This window comes from Lepisosteus platostomus, chromosome 1 (assembly GCF_059453375.1).
Source record: "Lepisosteus platostomus isolate fLepPlt1 chromosome 1, fLepPlt1.hap1, whole genome shotgun sequence".
In the NCBI taxonomy this organism is placed as follows: Eukaryota; Metazoa; Chordata; class Actinopteri; order Semionotiformes; family Lepisosteidae; genus Lepisosteus; species Lepisosteus platostomus.
The window spans coordinates 6,397,219-6,415,735 of NC_142611.1; the positions used below are offsets into that span (position 1 = coordinate 6,397,219).

At 36.1% G+C, this 18,517-nt stretch overlaps 2 protein-coding genes across 5 annotated transcripts; both read left to right on the forward strand.

Moving 5' to 3' along the window:
- Positions 1 to 1,090: 1,090 nt before the first annotated feature.
- On the forward strand, positions 1,091 to 6,516 carry LOC148677588 (uncharacterized). Of its 4 annotated transcripts, none has more exons than XM_088648893.1 (11): positions 1,091 to 1,182; positions 1,717 to 1,785; positions 2,001 to 2,045; positions 2,148 to 2,213; positions 2,447 to 2,794; positions 3,411 to 3,458; positions 4,216 to 4,347; positions 4,823 to 4,855; positions 5,254 to 5,361; positions 5,653 to 5,714; positions 6,207 to 6,516. In XM_088648893.1, the coding sequence occupies exons 2-10, from the start codon at positions 1,729 to 1,731 to the stop codon at positions 5,680 to 5,682; spliced, it is 867 nt and encodes a 288-aa protein (XP_088505019.1). In that variant the 5' UTR covers positions 1,091 to 1,182; positions 1,717 to 1,728; the 3' UTR covers positions 5,683 to 5,714; positions 6,207 to 6,516. The 4 variants fall into 4 exon arrangements, with proteins under 4 accessions (XP_088505019.1, XP_088504930.1, XP_088505181.1 ...); XM_088648804.1 differs by having other exon boundaries at positions 1,139 to 1,225; XM_088649055.1 differs by lacking the exon at positions 5,254 to 5,361 and having other exon boundaries at positions 1,139 to 1,225.
- A 4,281-nt stretch (positions 6,517 to 10,797) lies between these two features.
- Positions 10,798 to 15,972, forward strand: LOC148677589 (uncharacterized). The gene is made up of 11 exons (XM_088597551.1): positions 10,798 to 10,903; positions 11,802 to 11,866; positions 11,968 to 12,012; positions 12,433 to 12,486; positions 12,629 to 12,931; positions 13,062 to 13,115; positions 13,223 to 13,348; positions 13,729 to 13,764; positions 13,886 to 13,987; positions 15,153 to 15,221; positions 15,686 to 15,972. Exons 2-10 carry the CDS (start codon positions 11,813 to 11,815, stop codon positions 15,186 to 15,188), a joined length of 810 nt encoding a protein of 269 aa, XP_088453677.1. The 5' UTR covers positions 10,798 to 10,903; positions 11,802 to 11,812; the 3' UTR covers positions 15,189 to 15,221; positions 15,686 to 15,972.
- Positions 15,973 to 18,517: the final 2,545 nt, after the last annotated feature.

An 18,517-nucleotide genomic window follows, 5' to 3' on the forward strand; every position in this document is an offset into this window, starting at 1 on the left:
AATTTTCATTCCAATGTCCCAATTTTCAATTTCCATTTTCATGACCAATAGCCCTTCAAAGGTCGCGATGAAATGTCATTTAAAATTAAATTAATTGATGTTTGCTGCCTTTTAAATAAAATCGAATGACAGTTAAATACTAAACATAAAATCAGTAATTGAATCAATTAGAGTATACTGCTGGAATTCATTTGTTTTTGTAATTGAATTATTGCCGCTACCCTGAAATAATAATGGCTTCACGCACAACATTATTTAAGAGCTACGGTATGTATAATCAGCTTCTCGAATATTAAAACTTTTCTGTCAATGGATGCGTTAAGTTTCTTAGTGGATAAAGTCAAAATATTTTAATGGCAGCATGTTGGCCCTTTTTTGTCATCACAACTACTTGTTATTATGGTGGACAAAAAAAAAAATATTTAATGCAGAAAACCTTCAAATATTGTGTTACAAACAGACTGGGGATTTGCAAGAATTTGCTTTGCAGACTCTGCCTTGCACCACTTTGTCTGGAGTTTGATTCTGGTTTGAAAAGCTGTGCTTCTGGATGTTTGCCCCATGTTTGTGTGTGCCTTCTCCCAATGCTCCAGTTTCCTCTCATGCTCATGCTGGCCAGGCTCATACAGTAGGTGTCGCTGAATTGTGCACTGCAATGGTCTGGCGTCCTGTGCCATGTTTGGTTTTGTCCTGAATTCTGTGTTTCTGGGGTAGATTCCAGGTTTTCCCTTGCTAGGAACAATGGGCTTTCTCAAATGGATGAATGTATACAATTTCTTCTGAGAGGTTATGAAAAGTGACTCCCCTTTGTTATGAAACAAAGTGCAGAATGTCCTAAGATACTGTATCAGCCCACAGGGGTATAGATTTTTATTTCCACTTAATAATAAGTATTAGAATAATGTAAGCTGATTAAGCTGGGAGGTTAATACTTGGTGACGGATGTTGTTTCCATCCAGCAGGTACTGTAGGTGAGGTAATGGATATAATTATTTCATTTCTGCAAAGATGTTGACATTACCAGCAGACAATGCAGTAATGTGGGATCTCTGTCTCAAATAATGAATACTCACAGATTCTTTACTACTGATTGGCTGAATCAAACAAGAGAGAAAGTTTAAAAAGCTGCAGGACAAAGAGAGCATTTGTGAGTTGCAAGGGAATTTCTGAAGAGGTTCTGAGGTGAGTTTGGAGTCCAGGCAACAACAATTAGTGAGGGTTCTCAGTAAGTTGTTTCTTCTTCCATTTGCATGAACAACCAGCCATCAAAGCATACTTTATCATATATAATGTATAAAACAAATAAAACAGAAAATAAAATACTGTAAGTGCTGTATATGCAATCATTAGTTTTTTTATTTTTATTTTTTTGATTTTCATTATACATTAGATCATAACAAATGATTGTTTAATTTAGATATACAGTGAGTTCTTAACTGTTTCAGACTACTGTTAATTTAGATAAAACTACTTCAATAAGGTTAAGAGGTCCAATCTACGTTAATTACTACAAACCTGTCAATTTGTCAACCTGCTGAATTCAAGCTTAGCCCTGTACTAAAACGTCTTGCGAACTAGTATGCCTTCCATTATTTAAGCTATATCGCCATCTAGTGGAAAAAACTAAGAAAACTCTGGTGGTATGTAGATTTGTTTTTCAAAATCTTTTTTTTCAGCTTTATAGTTTAAATTCTTTTTCTTTCACTGTTACTGTAGAAATCACCCGGAATGATGAAGACTGTCGTACTGCTAGTCTGTTTCATAGGCACAAATATTGCCTTTCCTGTAAGTAAACATCTTATCTAAGTCGATTTTCATACCAACAACTCTACTTTGTCACGAATAAATAGGAATAACCACGGATATTAAATATGCAAATATCGTTTGACGAATTTTCCTTATAAATAGCCTTAAATACTGTAAGTAAAAATACAATTCCAAGCTTTTTTTTTCCGAATGCAAACCTTTTATTTTAATTGTTTCCATTATTTAAACTGTAGCTGTATCAAGCAAACATTGGACTGTCTGCAAGTAACAGCCTGGAGGTAAATGCCTTTAAATGTATTTCCTACATTTGATATATTGAAATTGCGCGTTCAAGAGTCTCCTCGCTGATTTTGTTTTACGTTGTGTATTTCTTCATCCAGATCTTGCGGATGAATGGTCTTGGCTACACTACTGGACTTGACTACACTGGTTTAGGACAATCGCTGGTAACGTCCTCTTAATGCTTTCTTTTTTTACTATGAAGAGATATTTGGTTTGAACCAATAGTTAGGGGCGCAGGGACTGTTAGACATTTCAGAAATTAAATAATAAAAAAAATAGTCATAGCCAAATCAATAAATCAGTATCAAATCACTTTCAATATCAGACTATACGCCATGCTTAAGATGTAAAATTGTTTATTTTACATCATATATTGACTGCTTTTATTTCCTCACAGGCCCTGCCATACGTTCAGTCTTTGGTGCCCCAGCTGCCTCAGGGCGGTGGCCAAGTACTAGAGCAGGTGCCCCTGCCAGCCCAGAGCCCCGTGGGTCCTCAGGTAGTGTTTCAGAGACAAGGCCTGGTGAGCCCCCAGTTCCTGCTGCCTGCGCAGGCCCCGCTGCACCCGGCAGTGCTTCTGCCGGCACAGTCGCAGGTGTTTTTCCCCCCGAGGAATGTTTTTCCCGTGGGAGCGCTGCCTCCCCCGGTGATCCTCCCCTCGCGCACCGGCCAAGGCCAGATGCCGCAGGGTCAGAGCCCACTGGATCCCCTGGTGCCGGAGCAACCACAACAGACACAGCCACAGGTAGGGCAGAACCGGGCTCTAATGGGACGAGCAAGAAAACGTCACATCGTTTCCCTTCTGCAGGATATTCGCGTTTCAAAACTCAGAATGACGATACCATCGTGACTCCTTGTTCTCGTGTGTGAATGACCTCACTGCGTTCAGTGTGATGGCGTCTCGACCCCGTCCATTAACTTTAACTCTGGTGGCTGTCCATGAATGCTTTTTGAACAATGTACTGTACTGTTTATTGTGTGGATGTAAAGTAGGGGCTGTATGAGAAAAAAAAAACAGAAGCTGTATAACGGGATTGCTACAGTATTTCCAAACGCAGTTACACAAACACCAGACTGTTATAAAAAGGAAAGAGTTGTCCCACTACCACATAAAATGTAATAGAAGTTAACAGAATTGCACATTCTTACTCTATTTACAGTATGTACTGTATGTTGTCTTACATGGTAAGTCATGTGATGCATGTAATGTGTGAAAATGAACTTTGTAGCTTTTACATACTTTTATATGAAAATAGATGTTCTATACAGTATATGTACAAAATACATATCAATTCATCTAGGTAATGAGAATTCACATAATTGATTTTCTCATGCCGTTTTCCATGTCTTCTCTGACACAGGTTGTTTCAATCAACCCCACTTCAATGTATCCACGTCAGACACAACAGGTAATGAATAATGTTTTACCAGGGCATCAATCAGATTTTACACAGAATATATCTGAATTTCAAAGATAGAAAGGAAAAATCACAGTACCTTTACAAAGAGTTGTCTATAGTTGTTATAGTTGTCTATAGAGTACTCCTATAGACTAAGCTGATTGGCAAAAATATGCACTTTAAAGACTGAAATCTGGACCACACTAAAACAGGGGTCATGTACCAGTCAACAACTGTCATGCACACAAGAGGGCGCTGTTGCATACATGCCTACAGGCCACACTGGTTGGACACCAGTGATGTAAGCCCCCTCTGGCGTACATACAGTAGTTGCGATGAGCATTCACTGTAATTTCCTTTGTATGTGTTCTAAACACCATTGATGTACAATTAATGGTATTCACAATTCTGTTATTTTAACAATCCAGCCAACCATTCCAAGTACATTGTAACAAAATACTAGTAAAAAGGTTAAAATACTGTAACGCATACGGCCGACATTACAGGTTGTGCGAGCCGGTTTACCAGTGCACTGACACTTACGGAGTAATTTATTGAATGACTGTTATTATTTATGATGTAAATGAATAAAGAATAGACTGTTTGCACAAAACAGTATGCTACTCATTAATCAGGTTAAGGTGCGACACTTGCACCTGCAACAGCTGGAAAACACGTAGGACAAGCAAAACATGAGACTGGTCCGCCTCCAGTCATAATAACGATATTATTTCGGTGTCCATCCTGACTGAGTGATGATTTTCAGTTCCAGGGCTACCCACTCTACAACTACTATCAGTTCCTTCGACAGCAAAGTAGCTCGTCACTCCCAACACAAGTGCCAGAGGGGACACCTTCTGAACCCGCCATCCTCCCTCCAACACCTGGACCTTTACAGGTGCCTATAGCACAGTACTGATTTAATCATCCTAAATTAAAATACCATAGTCATTTGTTGCATGCGTTCAGTACAGCACTTGTCTTACTTGCAGTGTCAAGTCGTTTCTCTAAGTCAGGGACCTTGGGGTGGAATAAAATGCCCGTTTTGCTTTTTTATCCAGGCCAGTGGTAGAATGTTGAGCTAACTGGTGTCTCGCTTTTTCAGACATTTGCAGACTGAGCAGGTGTTTAGGGTCGTCCAGACTCATCCCTGTAGGTTTGAGTGCATGGAAAGACCTCTTGTCTATTTAAATAGGATGTGGCCAAGACGTGCAAACAATGACTGTTCTGCTGAATGGGAAAAAAATAATCCAGTTCATGTAGAGCTGCTTTAAATAAGCAAGTGAGCAAAAAAAAAAAAAAAAAAAACCTGCATAGCCATACAAATTAAAGACCCTTGTGTCTTAAGTTAAAGAAAAATATTACTTTTACAGAGAACTCCTCTAAATCATGAAGAAGACATAAAAGTAAGTTCAATTTTTGTTTTAGTTTCATCAAACTGTATATTACTTTTTTATTTTAATGTAATATTTTATAATTTGATGTAATAAGTTACCATGCCTTAATTTATTTTGTATGCAGCAATTAATGACTGAAAAAAATCCTTTAATTGCTCAGATGGTTGTGTGTAATAGATATGGCTTTTATTAATGTTAAGATTTATCCAGAAATCTAGGTAAAATTAATAAGTCTACCTACTGTATATCGGTATGTTGCTTATCAGAATTTTTTTCATTACAATGTAGACATGTGCACTCTCCATAACATGCAATCTATAACTGTATTATCACATTGAAAAGAGGACCTTGTCACCTTAATGGTTCTTATTATATTATCTTATATTATTATTATTATTTTACTGCAGGAAACCCAAACTCAAGCAGCACAGGAGTCTACCACTGTGTCTTTTCCAGAAGCTTATCACATGCCTACCACTCCTTCTGATCAGGATGTTAATGCAGTTACAGATGAGGTGCAGTACAGTTAATATATGTATACAGTACATACTATAAACAGAAAATGCATAGTATATATAATATATAACACTAAGGGTCGCGAGTATAAAATACACGGTAAAGTAATCTTCATTGTTAGCATTTATATGTCTGTTTAAAGAATGCTAGTCGTGATAAGGTCGCTGTCACAAATTAATTTATCACACTCTAACAACATACAACTTGTTAGTTATTATAAAATGAAAGTAGACAGAGCAAACAAAGGTGGATAATTTATTAATTTGTTTGTTCGTTTATCATTGAACCAGCCAAATGTTGCAAGCCTCATGGAGCCATAGAGGAAGACTTTTGACCAGACAGTAGCTAAAAGGTATTATTTTTTTTTATCACACATAGTCTTTGTGAACCTGAAAACCCAAATGTTTAATAAAGGCATTTCATTAAGCATTTTTATAGGACATAATTAAATTAGTTTTTACCAGGTGCAATGGTTTTCTCAAAGCATCTAAGACATTCTGGATAGATTAGTAGGAGTCTGTAAAATTGTCTCTTTGTGCGTGTCTGTGTGTATGTTGGCTTGTCAGAGCATGGTCTCCTGACCAAGAATGTCTCACCTTGTGTCCTGTTCTCTAAAAAGAGGTTCCGTATTTCTCTGGTCTTTTAGTAAGGATCACAGACTTTTCATAATTGGAGGATGGATTGTAATATTATATGCTTCTTTTATTGACACAGATTCTGTATTTAAAAACAATTCTAACAACAGATAATAGTGATCTGCGTGTTGCATTTTTGAAAGCAAATTGACCGTATTCCAAATATCACAGTACTTCTTTCTAAAAAAATATTATTATTTATTTTACAGGGTGAAGGAAAATCACCACAGATATGTTTTGGATGAGTGCCCCCTAAAGTAAAAAAGCTGAATCTGTGAGATGTACAGTATTAACCACAGTAACACTGTTGCAAGCATGTTAAATATCTGGAGTCCTTCCATTGTTTTTATTGCTTTACATGGAAAAATAAAACCTCTTGTCAAGCTCCCAGCATTAACACTGTTTTGTTAAATGATAAACTATTTAATTAAATCTGCATGTTCTTTCTTGGTACTGTACATACTGTATGCTATGTCCAAAACAAAAATCAATAAAGTTTTGTTCTTGTAGCCCCACAAATGTGTGTTTTCACTGACTGCAAGTGTAACACATTTATATTTGTTCGGTCATGATCAATTTTAACAGCTGAATTTTTAAAACATGCTGTAGTGATTTACTTATCGATTCTCATGTTAACAAAGCAGAGAGACAAAAGGCCCAAACAGGCATAATCACGTAGGAGTCAAAACTAAGAATATAATAAGATCTATCTTTCCAGAAAACATGTACTAAATGCTCTTGATATATTTTAAGATAATGAAAATTAGATATTCGGTATTTTAATCTATTATAAGTGTATTCATGATTTACCAGTCTGTTCTCCAAATTATATTTTAATAAAAATAATTTGGCTTTATCATTACTGGTATCCTAGGTGAGTTACATACTGTATGGACCCATTTGCACGGTTACTGTTCTTAGGGGTCCCCCACTAGGATTGCACATCCTTCCAGTTGGGCACAAGAGCCCTTACCAGTTACCAAGTTCATCAGAAGCATCACAATGGATGGTGACCACACTTCCGATGAACATTTTACTACAAATTCACTTTCCCCTCCAACAAACCACTGGCATTGAGACTGCTGTTGTTGTGTCTCTACACCTTGCCTTGTGCTTAAATTGTGCTGTTCATACAGCTGAAGCACTGTACAAGTACAGGCTTGACAACTTCTTAGCTCACTGGTGGGTTAGATTAGGCCAGGGCACCTTTCTCAATAATGCATACACATGTACAGAAGATTCATGGCATCACAGAACAGCCACAAAGTGTGGAAAGTTTTGGAGGCACTTGAACATGAAAAATGCAGATGGCAGTTACTGCATAATCTTAAAACTATGGTTTTTATCCCTACCTTGGCTTTTAGGTGCTAAGTGTGATGAAGCAGCAGCTCAAGATTCTCAGATTTTCTCTTGACCAATGCCTTTGGTAGGAGCCAGAGAGAATCAGTGAAGACTTTCCCTGAAGCAGTGCCCCTGTATTCCTCAATAACAACTTGCATATTAGATATCTGATTCATGTACTTCACAGTTTTGAACAAGAGGTGGTCTTCTATATCTTCCTTTTTCCTACATAAATATTTAAATAGTACAGACATACCATTTATCTCGTGAAACCTTCTACTTAAGCTGTTGTATCATTATCTCAAACTGTTGTGTTTTCCCCTCATTTCTCCTTTAGCTCATCCATGCTCGGTTGTGAACTTTATTTTCAGTATTTCACCTTGAACCCAAGTCTAATTTAATGTTAAAAACCAACATTTTGCAAGTCTAGCAAAAGTTAACTAAACATAAAATTACAGAATTCAAATTAGCCTAATCTCTATTTTACCACACATAATTTGGAGTCATTGGGGCTTGGTATGAATGTACAGCAGTTATGACACATAACCTTGAAGTAGTAAGTGGTTGGTGGAAAAGCCAGACACAGCTTAACACTAAAGTGACTTCAGCATGTATTTGTCAGAGATTATGCTGGATGACGTTTGGAGTAATCAGGATACCATAACAAAGCAGCGTCTGACTAGACATAAAATCCCACTATTCATTATTTTACACTCTATTTTTTGTACTTATGTAGCTATTGTACTGAACTCACATTCAAATTCAAACTTTTAAAAATTCCCTCTTTTTCATCTTCTCTAATCACTGTAGATACCGCACAAATTTAAAAAAAAACACTCCGTTAAAACATTAATTGACCTTTTGCAAATCGCTTGGTTGTATTTGAAAGTCTGTTGCAGCCCTTATTTTAAGATAAGATATAAATTGATCTATATATGAAACAGCCATTTAATTTGGGTTAACATAATTGTAAATACTGTATTAGATAGCATTCTAAAGCTTTTAATAATGAGAGGCATTGGATTTACTTTTCTTGTAACAACATATTTGACTCCCAAGATTTAAACATAAAATAGTAGGCATAGATAGTTAAATCATAACTCACATGCACTGGCACAATTTTGTTACATATGAATGAGTTTTTAAAAATGTAAATATATTAAAAATGTTTTGAACTTGCTTGTCCTTGTCCGTGCTTTTTGATACGGTATTGTAGTACAGTTACACAACAAAACTTTATTCTCCTTAACTGCTCTTATTCCATCTTTGTTTCTAAAATCTTCATAAAACCATTCCTTAATATTGGTCCTACAAACAACAGTACAATCATTGAAATTCGTTTTATCACTCACTGGCAAAGTATCAGACAGATAAAATATGACATAAGTGACTGCAGGATGTACTTGGTGTTATGCATTTTTCCAATAACCAAAGTGTCCGTCTTAATTAACAAAGTACATTATGCGCTCTGAGCATTTGGATGAAACTTAATCTGCTGGAACTACATCACTGTAGCTGTTAACAAAATAACAAAAATAACAAAAAATACAATCATTTCTCTGGGAATGTTAATTACTGACTCTGAGCATAGGCAGAGTTGCCATAGAGCAGTTGTACGTCCTGTCCTTGACAAGTTTCTGCCAGAGACGTATGTAACTATGATATAACCAAGTTTGCCGAAAAAACACAGTCCAATCAGGAATGGTGCTGTGGAGTCACACTCCTTTATGACAGACTGTTGTGTTTTGGAGCCTGCAGTGGAACTGTATGAAGATAACACTGTAATTCCCTTGCCAGAATGCAGCCTTTCTGTGGGTTTACACCTGAAGCTGAAGGCAGCCTACTACAGACCTGTCTCAGAGCAAACAAGGACACTTTCAGCCCCTTGAATGTTAGGATTGAGACAGTGGAAAGTTGACAGACCAGGGGAAATCTGGCATAAGCATATGAAAAGATGCAAAGCTGTTTGTGAGGTTTAACCCTGCAGATCTGAGGCTATAGGCATGCCAGTGAATATGGCATTTCTTTGCACATGTACAGCACAGTGTCGTCCAAAATTATTTGGACAAAAAAGTGAAAAATTATATTTGCTTTACAATGAAGCAATTTGTATTGTGATCATAAAATTTATATGAATGATAATCACTACTGAACATCTAATTTTTGGAGGTAATTCCATGCAAGCATTCTAGTGTATTAGAAAAATAATACTGTGTTCAGCCCAATGATTTCTAGTGATCACACAGATCATATTTGGACACTTTATTATTTTATTTTTTTTGCTTTACCATGAGGCAGTGACCTAAATCATACAGCCAAAAGACCAAGCAGTTTTTCAGGTCTCAGAAATCAATTTCTGGATTTAAATTCAAGAGAAAATGCATTTTATTTGTTGAAGAAAAAAGTAAAATCAGAACACTCCAAGGATAAGCAAGAACTCTAGATGAACCAAAGCATCTCAGATAATTACAAATGGAAATGTATGCATTGAAGTACCACAAAATAAAACTATATTATTTTGTACTTACCCTTAAAATTAATCTTGTGATTGCGAGTACAGTGCTATTCATAGTCTTGTCTTTAGTGTCTCAGTGCTTTTTGGTGGGCAGTGAATCTCGTACCAGTTGGTACCATGCCTCCTAGTGACCTCCTGATCTCTTGAAATTACTGGCAAGTGGCACATTGACTCTTTTTCCCAAATGGCTTTCAAGTGCCTGTGTTCCCATATACAGTAAGTACACAGTTCATTGCATTACATTATTCTTGGAATTAATTACAAGACACAGGTATAAAAAAACAAAACATCCTAACTGCCTTTCAAGAAAAAGTAACTTCTTCATATACAGGAAGTATAAGAATTGTCATGATTATTCAAAATTACATCCAACAAGAAATAACTTTGGTAATATGTAGAGGGATATTTCAATCCTTGAATGTCAGAATATAATCATGAAAATCCGGCTGTCTTTAAAAACTGGTCTCACGAACAATTGGAATAATATAACACAGGATGTAAAAAGACAATTATAATGGTCACTTTCTCTGGGGGATTTAAGATACTGTGTTATTGGTGACAATTTTGGCCCTATGTTTTTTGTAAATTGCAGATTTTTATTATCTTGCTATACAAAACAAATGAAAAAAACAAAACTATTTTGAAGTTGCTTGGATATATACTAAATATAAGTGATTATTTTTATTCTTTGTACAATTCAACATTATAAACAAAAAAATTACAACAGAAAAACTAACACTATTGCTATAATTGCAGCAGACACTGTGCGGGTACAGGACAGGATGTATCTGTTCTCCATAATACTATAATTTGTATGTCTACTGCTTATAGTAGGTGCCTAAATCCCAATGATGGGGTGAATGATGTCACACAGAGCTTGTCTAGCATCTTGTGATTCCAAGAGCTGATTGGTGGAATCGGGATGCAACACAAGCTTAAAAAGCAAAGGAATACAGAGATGTAGGACATCTTCAAAGAAGATCAAGCAGAGAAAGGGAAAACGCAGATTAAACTCCTTGTCCTGGATTTGAATTGAACACCTGCACAAAGGTAAAAAAAAATAAAAATAAACGTGGTTTCCACACACTGTTTTTGCCTATACTACACATTGTTTTATTATCCATAATACAGCAATCTGGATCAAGAACAAACATTTTAAGAGTTCTTAAAGTAACATTTAATAATTGATTAATACCAATTTATAGTCTGATAAATAAAAATTAATTAAATGATTGTGGATTTACTGTATATTTGTACCCCATAATATATTTGCAAAACATTCATAGAAAACCAGTGAGGTGAAAAAAACGTCATGTTAAAAATACAGTATTCAAAATTATTTAGCATCTTTTCCTCGGGCAAAGTCTGAAAGCCTGGATCACATGTGATTCTTGTTAGTTCTTCTATACCTGACAGCACTCCTAGTGAAAGTAATAAATGTGTGGGTGCCTAGTAAAAGAATTACTAATAGGAGGTGTGATGTTCTAATTCTATCGCTAATGAAATCACATCTGTATAAGAAATTCAAACTGTCTTTGAGTGTTGGGTATTGATGACATACTGTACAGTATTATATTTTGGTGGAAAAGGTAAAGTATATGGACTAAGGATTCAAACGTGTTTAAGGATTATGAGGTCATAAAGTGCTAGAAAAGTCTTGAAAAATAATAAAACTAACCTATTTCCTAAATTAAATGGATTTCTTCTTTAATGTGGACTTACCAGTGATGTGTGTGTTTTCAACAGCATATGCATTTGAGAGCTACTGTATAAATATGAAATGACTTATGTGACCACAAAATTATTGATAATCTTCACAGAATTATATTATTAAAATCGTCGTCAAAATAAACATGTACTGTATATATACAAAAGGCTTAAATTTAATAAAAGGGGGGGGGGGATTGTATGAATTTTTCAATCAAGTAAAATATTTTTTATTTTTTAGGGCATATTGAAATGCATGCTGCTCTGGTTTTCCTCAGCCTTGTGAGCACATGCCTCACAATTCCAGTAAGTCATGTTAATCATACTGCTTTTCAGATATAATCCCTACTTTAAGAACATTTTTCGCAGAAAAATCCAAAAGCCATAATGCCTTTTTATTCCTCTAGGTGTACCGTCAGCATTTTGGATTGTCAACCAGTAACAGCAATGAGGTAAATGAGCAATGAGGTCTAAAGACATCAAGAAATGAATAACTTGATTCATTTAGAGTAGTGGTACAAGACTGGTACAAGATTGCAAGGAGAAAGAAAAAAAATGTTCCAGTTCTACGAAACATACAGGTAGTTTTCCATACACAGGCACTTTGTAGCCCTGATCTCATCAGACCTCAGAAGATAGGCAAAGCTGGGCATTGGGATCGTAGACCCGTCAGGACATTTTAATATGTAATAATAGGTAATATTATTCTGGTAAAATATTAATAAAATGAAGTCATTGATTGGTTTAATTTGTACAGAAACATACAAATGTTTTTCATAACCCAGGCTTTTCGGATAAGGGCAATGTAATGTAAATCACAGCTGTGCAATGCTCCTTCCTCCTGGTTTCAGGCACTTCTTTTTCTTTTGCAGTTCTTTCGATTATCCGGGCTTGGATACAGTGGTGTTGGATATGGTCAGCCACAGGTACTCTTTTTTAATATTGTTTTTTTCCCCCATGTGTTTTAGCAGCCTGCTAGGGCCAAACCAAACAATTAAGTCTTAGGATGAGAGGCAACGAGTACAGAAAAGGATGCCCGGGACTTACGATCCTTTCTCCAAACTCTAGGCTCTGCCTTTCATCCCGCCATACATGTTCCAGCAGCAGCAGCCTCCAGATGTGGTCGCTCTTCCACCCCAGCTGTCCCTTAACCCCCAGGTAACGGGAGCCGGCCAGGGACCCCTGACTCCTCAGGGACCTCTGCCCCCTCAGTTGCTCCTGCCACCTCAAGTGCTGGTGCCCTCCCAGGGACACCTACCCCCCCAGATGCTCTTCCCCCCCACCCAGCAGGAGCAGCTCCCCGCGAGCCCACAGCAGCCCCTGAACCCACAGGACCCGGCTGCGCCTCAACAGCCGCAGACTCCTAACCAGGTAGGTCCTGCTCCCGTCCGTGTCCTCACCCAGCTCTTCTCTGTGGAGGCCTTTTCTCTGTATTGACCCTGTATATGGACGGTTCAGTATCACGTCTACGCTTAAAACGACCATTTCTGTTCATCCCAAGGTGCTGCCCCAGTACTATCCCTCTATCACCTTCCCTCAGCAGCCTGGAGGACAGGTACTGTCATGTTTCCTACCTTAGCCTCCATGTTTGACTTCTACAAGAGAAACAAGCTTAAAAGTATTGACGTTTCACGAGAGGAACTTGTTTGTTTCTGTGCACAGGGCTTGCCTTACTACATTGCGTATAGATACCCTCACCAACAGCCACCCACAATCCTCCAGCCGACACAGAGCCCAGTTCAACAGCAGCTGGAGCAGCCAACACAGGTGCCTCAGCTGCTATTTCAGGTACTGTACGGAATAAGGAATAATCATGTTCTGTATGGTGTTAGCAGAAAAGAAAAGCATTAGGAGTGTCTGTTGTAAGATTTACTCTTAGCATTAGGATTCATTTGTACTAGACTGACTTCACCAGTCCCAGAAATAATTTTAATGGATGCATTAAAGATGTGACCAGAGAGGTTAAAAGTTCCTTTTAGTTTTGTAAATAATTACAAAGGGGAAACAGTTTTGGAAACAAAGATAGCAAAATCCTTTTTTATTTGGCAAAAATAGCATTTGGCAAAAAAATAAACTATCGCATAGAAAACTAACAGATATGATGAAAATGATCATCTAAACACAGGATTATGCTGTTCATTCACTTTATCTTAAAATTCTCGTTTCAGAAAGCATCCCAGCAGCCACAGGGACAGGTGGAACTGGTAAGTATTTAAAACATGACCTGCACTATGAGTGTACAGTATGTGTAAGTCTGTTTGTGTGCATATGTGTGGTATGTTTCCATTTGTGTTATTATTCTCACATTTTATTGTCTATTTTTAGGAAAAATTTGGCCAGGTTACACCTGAAACTGGAGCAGAGATATGGCCAACTACATCTGCTCCTGAGCAGCTTACGGAAGCTACTACTACTGGGACTGAGGAGGTACAGTACTATATTTGAAATCCAGTTTATCACTGCTGCTATTAAACTTGACAATCAGTTGCTGCACAGAGCCAAGTCGTCTCATGCTCTTTCTTGATACCGAGTGGTACGTTTCAGTACCGAAATGAACAAAAGTCTGGGTTAAATCACAGCATCAATCCAACTGCTTTGTGAATACAACCCTTGGTTTTGTTTGAGGATTTGATTGGTTCCACTGAGCCACATAATATAGCTACTGGAAAAAAAAGTCACCTTTTTTGCACCATATTTGGTTTTTACTTTACATATAGTTAGATTTTTTAACTGACCTCCACCTCTCCAACTATTACACAATAACAAAAAAAAATTACATTCACAAAAAAAATAATAAAAAAAACTTCCTACTAATATTCTAAACATCTAGTGCCAATCAAGCTTGCTTTACATATAGTTGAAGTTTTGATTTAATATGGGCCATGATGCTTGTGGCAATTGGCATTTGCCAAACTCCAGAGAAGAAAGAAAGATTTAAGCAGCACAATAGCATTGCAGAGTTAGCATTGCTACCTCACAGCTCTTGGCTCCTGTTCAGTTCTGCACAGTGCTGCATTCTGTGTGAATAGTACAGTACATGCTCTGATGTTTGAGTGGGTTTCTGAATCGCCACCGGTGCTTCCTGAAAGCATACTGGCTACTTTAAGTGGTGTCTCTACATTGTCCCTGTGTGCTTGTGAGCATAGACATGACGGACAGATGTCCTGTCTTCTCTTTCACACTGTGCTTCCAGGACATTGGGTTGCAACATGACCCTTATCAGGAAAAAAAAACAACCTTCTGATGGTCTTCTGAAGCTGGAACCCAAGACATTGTATAAAGGAGCACCAAAGATTACTCACACGCTGAAAACATTCATACACAGAGGCTCTCACACAACAATAATGAAAAGTAGGCATGATAAGAATTTAAAAATAGGAGGCCTAAACATTTCTGATTGGGTGTGTGGCTAGACAGCTTGTAGAAACTTTGACCTAGCAGGTTTTATTTTGTGTTTTCAAATAGATCTTCTTTTTTTAACTGTTTGGATTACCAAACTGTTATCCTGGTACCTTATACCAATATTCTTAGAACTCTTTAAACAAATTAACCAAAAAACATTCAACCATTGTTGTTGTTTCCTTTTTTGCAGACTCGTCCCAGCTTTTCATTTCTTTTTGAACCTTAAGATCCCCAAATCAAGAAGCTGACATCCTAAATGGTAAATGGCCATTACAAAAAAAGCTTTATATGACTGCATTAGGGACCGCATACCGTACCTCTGGAATTAAGTGGGAAGGATAGTAAATAAAATAATCCAAAGAGAAGAACTTAAAATCATTTTAGGAACTCAGGTGAAATTTTGATGTGTTTAGGAAACAGACATTGAAGTGCATGTTTTAGGTAAGGAATAAAATGTCGGCTGTCCACAGGAAGGTAACTGCCTTGCAATTTTAATATAGTTAGTACCCTCTACATTCCTGTATTCACAAAAGGTGAGCATAGAATCATTCTGTAGTTTTCAGGTTCAAAACCACTTGTTTAAAAGACTATGCAAATAATACGTAAACAACTGTCTCATTCGTACATGGGACTATAATTATTTGTATCGACAGTGGACGCTAGTATTCCATAGACTTCAGCTGAAGCTTTCCTAACGTGTATGTTTGTGACCTCTTTCTACAGGGACAAGTGCATCCTGTGAGTTGAAGAAACAACTGGCAGCTCTTCACTTATTAAGTTCTTTAATTAAATAATAGTTGAATCCGTCCAAAACAGATTTACGTATTAATGAAACTGCTTCACAAAAATAGTTTAGCTATAATAAACATTATAAAAATGCCATATGAATCTCTTTAGAGTGTTCTTATCAATATCAATACTAATCTGTGCCAATGTGTCTAGAGAAAAGACTTTAATTGTTCTCAACACATGTAAACATTTCCAAATTGAATAAAACGTTTTAACCACTATGCTCTTTGCCATTTTTGAATACATGCACGCATAATCATGGAACAATTTATTCTTTATAAAGTATTTTGTTTTATTATGTACTGTATGATAAAATTATAACTTACAATTGAAAATAAAGGGAGTATTTTTCATCATCAGTCAGAAGATATAAGATGTAATTTGGTTGAAAAAACCCTTTGTGTTCAACACAGTGATTTCAAGTAACTATGTATCTAAATTGTACTGTAACAATCACTTTAAGTAATTTTTAGAAAGTAAAAGTCTGTATCTGGTTGTATATTATACAATATGTATGAAGTCTGCCACCCACTGAGCTCCCTCAACTCTTTATGTAAAAACACAATGTTTTTGTTCTAATATGATCAAATATATGCATGTTAGTATGCAAAAAGAACAGGCATATAATTTTCTTTAATTACTGATCATTCCAATTATTCTCACAGTTAACAAATACAAAATTCATGATTGTAGACACAAAAAAAAACATGACTCAACTTTGTTGTCTCAGCACGTTTGGAGGACACTATTAGAAACATTTTTAGCATGAACAAATACAGTACTGAAATCATAGTCTTTCACATGATGTGTAGGGCTAGGCATGCTAAAGGGGCACTAAAAGGGAAAGCCAAATGGTGTTAGTCCTAGACGTCAGTAGAAACATGGGAAAGCTCTTATTAGGAGGTGACTCACACAGCTGTCTAGCTCTGCTTCGAAAGAGCAAAGGCTCACAATAGCAAATGAGATGAAAACAAGCAGGACACAACCAGCTTGGCAGTCTCTGTCAGTGGCAAGAGTCACCTGAAGACAAAGTATGTTTTTTCAGCCGAATACTAAAATCCAAATACTGAAAGATACCGTATAATTTGGACTGATAATGAAAAAAGAGGGCTATTAATGCAATCCTTTCCAAAAATCAAGAAAAATAAATACTGCTGAGATGTTTGTCTACAGTATGCCATATCCCATTTGCAGTGTAAAGCCTCTCTATTCAGCATCAATCAACTTATTTCTTTTGTTCTGTACCATGCTGGGATCTTGTTTTGCATTTTAAAAGGATTTATATTATTTATCATTGTCCATGTCCAGGGTGTATCCAGCCCTGTGCCTATTGCTTGCTGTGTTAGGGTCCGACTACCCAGCAACTCTGAATTGGATGAAGCAGTTAGAAAATGATGGATGGACTATTTATCATTGAAACAAGGCTTCATTTTAAGATTTACTTTATGTATATTTATTTTGTGTGAACTAATATACAGATAAAATCTTATCTTATAAGTACATACTTACAAATTATGTTAATCCATATTCATATGAACATTAAACTGAAAAGACAACAGTAAAAATGTATGAAAATACCCCTTTGAAATTATTTTTGGGAGTGATGGTACTATACTTTACTCAAGTCAAACACAGTCAGCATTCACATTTATAAAAACAGATTAATTTTGATAAGCTGTTTTTAAAACAAACTGCTCTTAGATACTCAAAGTTTCATTAATCATAGTCATTACAATATTGCTTCTCCTATATAAAAACAAGAGGATGAATAAGACGGACTTGATGGAATTAAAAGCTCATAAAAAATAAATGCTGAAGATATTTCTGTCAAACTTTTTTAATAAAATCGATGATCTATGATTGTTAGAAGGGCAAAGAAAATTTTGTAGGACTGACTTAAATAGTGGCACTATTTTTTATAAATGTTTATGTCTAAAATTCCATTAAAACAAGGTCTCTTTCAATTTTATGAAGGATCATGAAAATACACATACCTTTTTTCAGCTAAAACTGCCAATTTCACAGTCATTATTTTTAAAATTTGCCTTAAACACGAGTACATTAACATTTTACATTGTATGCTATGTTAATCTGTTAAAGAAAAGGTTTTATTTTTTATAAAAAGTCTTAAAATAATAAACAATAGACATTCAATAAAGAGAATGTGTTTGATTCATCTAATGATCTGTGTCAATATTTTACCTTTTTAATTCCTATGATTATTACCCATTAATACAAAAATTCTGACACCTCTTTAGTAGAAACTACAGTTTTGGCCTAAGAACCAACAATTATAAAATAAAATTCTTAAAATTAAATAAACAAAAAAAACATAAATATTACCTTCTTCCGACAGCTAACTTTTCAGTCTTGCTCTCTTCCTGTTCAAAGACAATTACAACTATTTTATACCGTGCCTGAAGTATCCATTGCTTACATACATACACTGATTCATCGTTCAGACTTCAACAGACGATTCCATTTACCACTTATTTTACCTATGGATCAAACTTGGATTTTCAGGTAAAACGCTTAATCCCTATTATATCCTATGTGGTCTGTCAAATAAAATGTAACAACTGTTCTGTAGTTGCTATTGAATGAGAACTTTGAGTTAACACACAGGAAACAACACAATAAGAACATACTGCACAATAAGTATGAACTCTTAGATTAAATTAAGAGGAAGTGGATCAAGCTTAATCTCAAAATCAGAAGTAGGTAATAAAATAATGTTTTAAAAAGACACATTTTTACAATTACTCC

Excerpts from the sequence above, each read along its gene's own strand:
- LOC148677588 (XM_088648893.1), top strand. The coding sequence starts at position 1,729 with ATGATGAAGACTGTCGTACTGCTAGTCTGTTTCATAGGCACAAATATT. Across the intron at positions 2,214-2,446 it reads CTGGTTTAGGACAATCGCTG|GCCCTGCCATACGTTCAGTC; the intron begins GTAACGTCCTCT and ends ATTTCCTCACAG. Across the intron at positions 2,795-3,410 it reads CACAACAGACACAGCCACAG|GTTGTTTCAATCAACCCCAC; the intron begins GTAGGGCAGAAC and ends TCTCTGACACAG.
- LOC148677589 (XM_088597551.1), top strand. The coding sequence starts at position 11,813 with ATGCATGCTGCTCTGGTTTTCCTCAGCCTTGTGAGCACATGCCTCACA. Across the intron at positions 13,116-13,222 it reads CTCAGCAGCCTGGAGGACAG|GGCTTGCCTTACTACATTGC; the intron begins GTACTGTCATGT and ends TTCTGTGCACAG. Across the intron at positions 13,349-13,728 it reads TGCCTCAGCTGCTATTTCAG|AAAGCATCCCAGCAGCCACA; the intron begins GTACTGTACGGA and ends TTCTCGTTTCAG.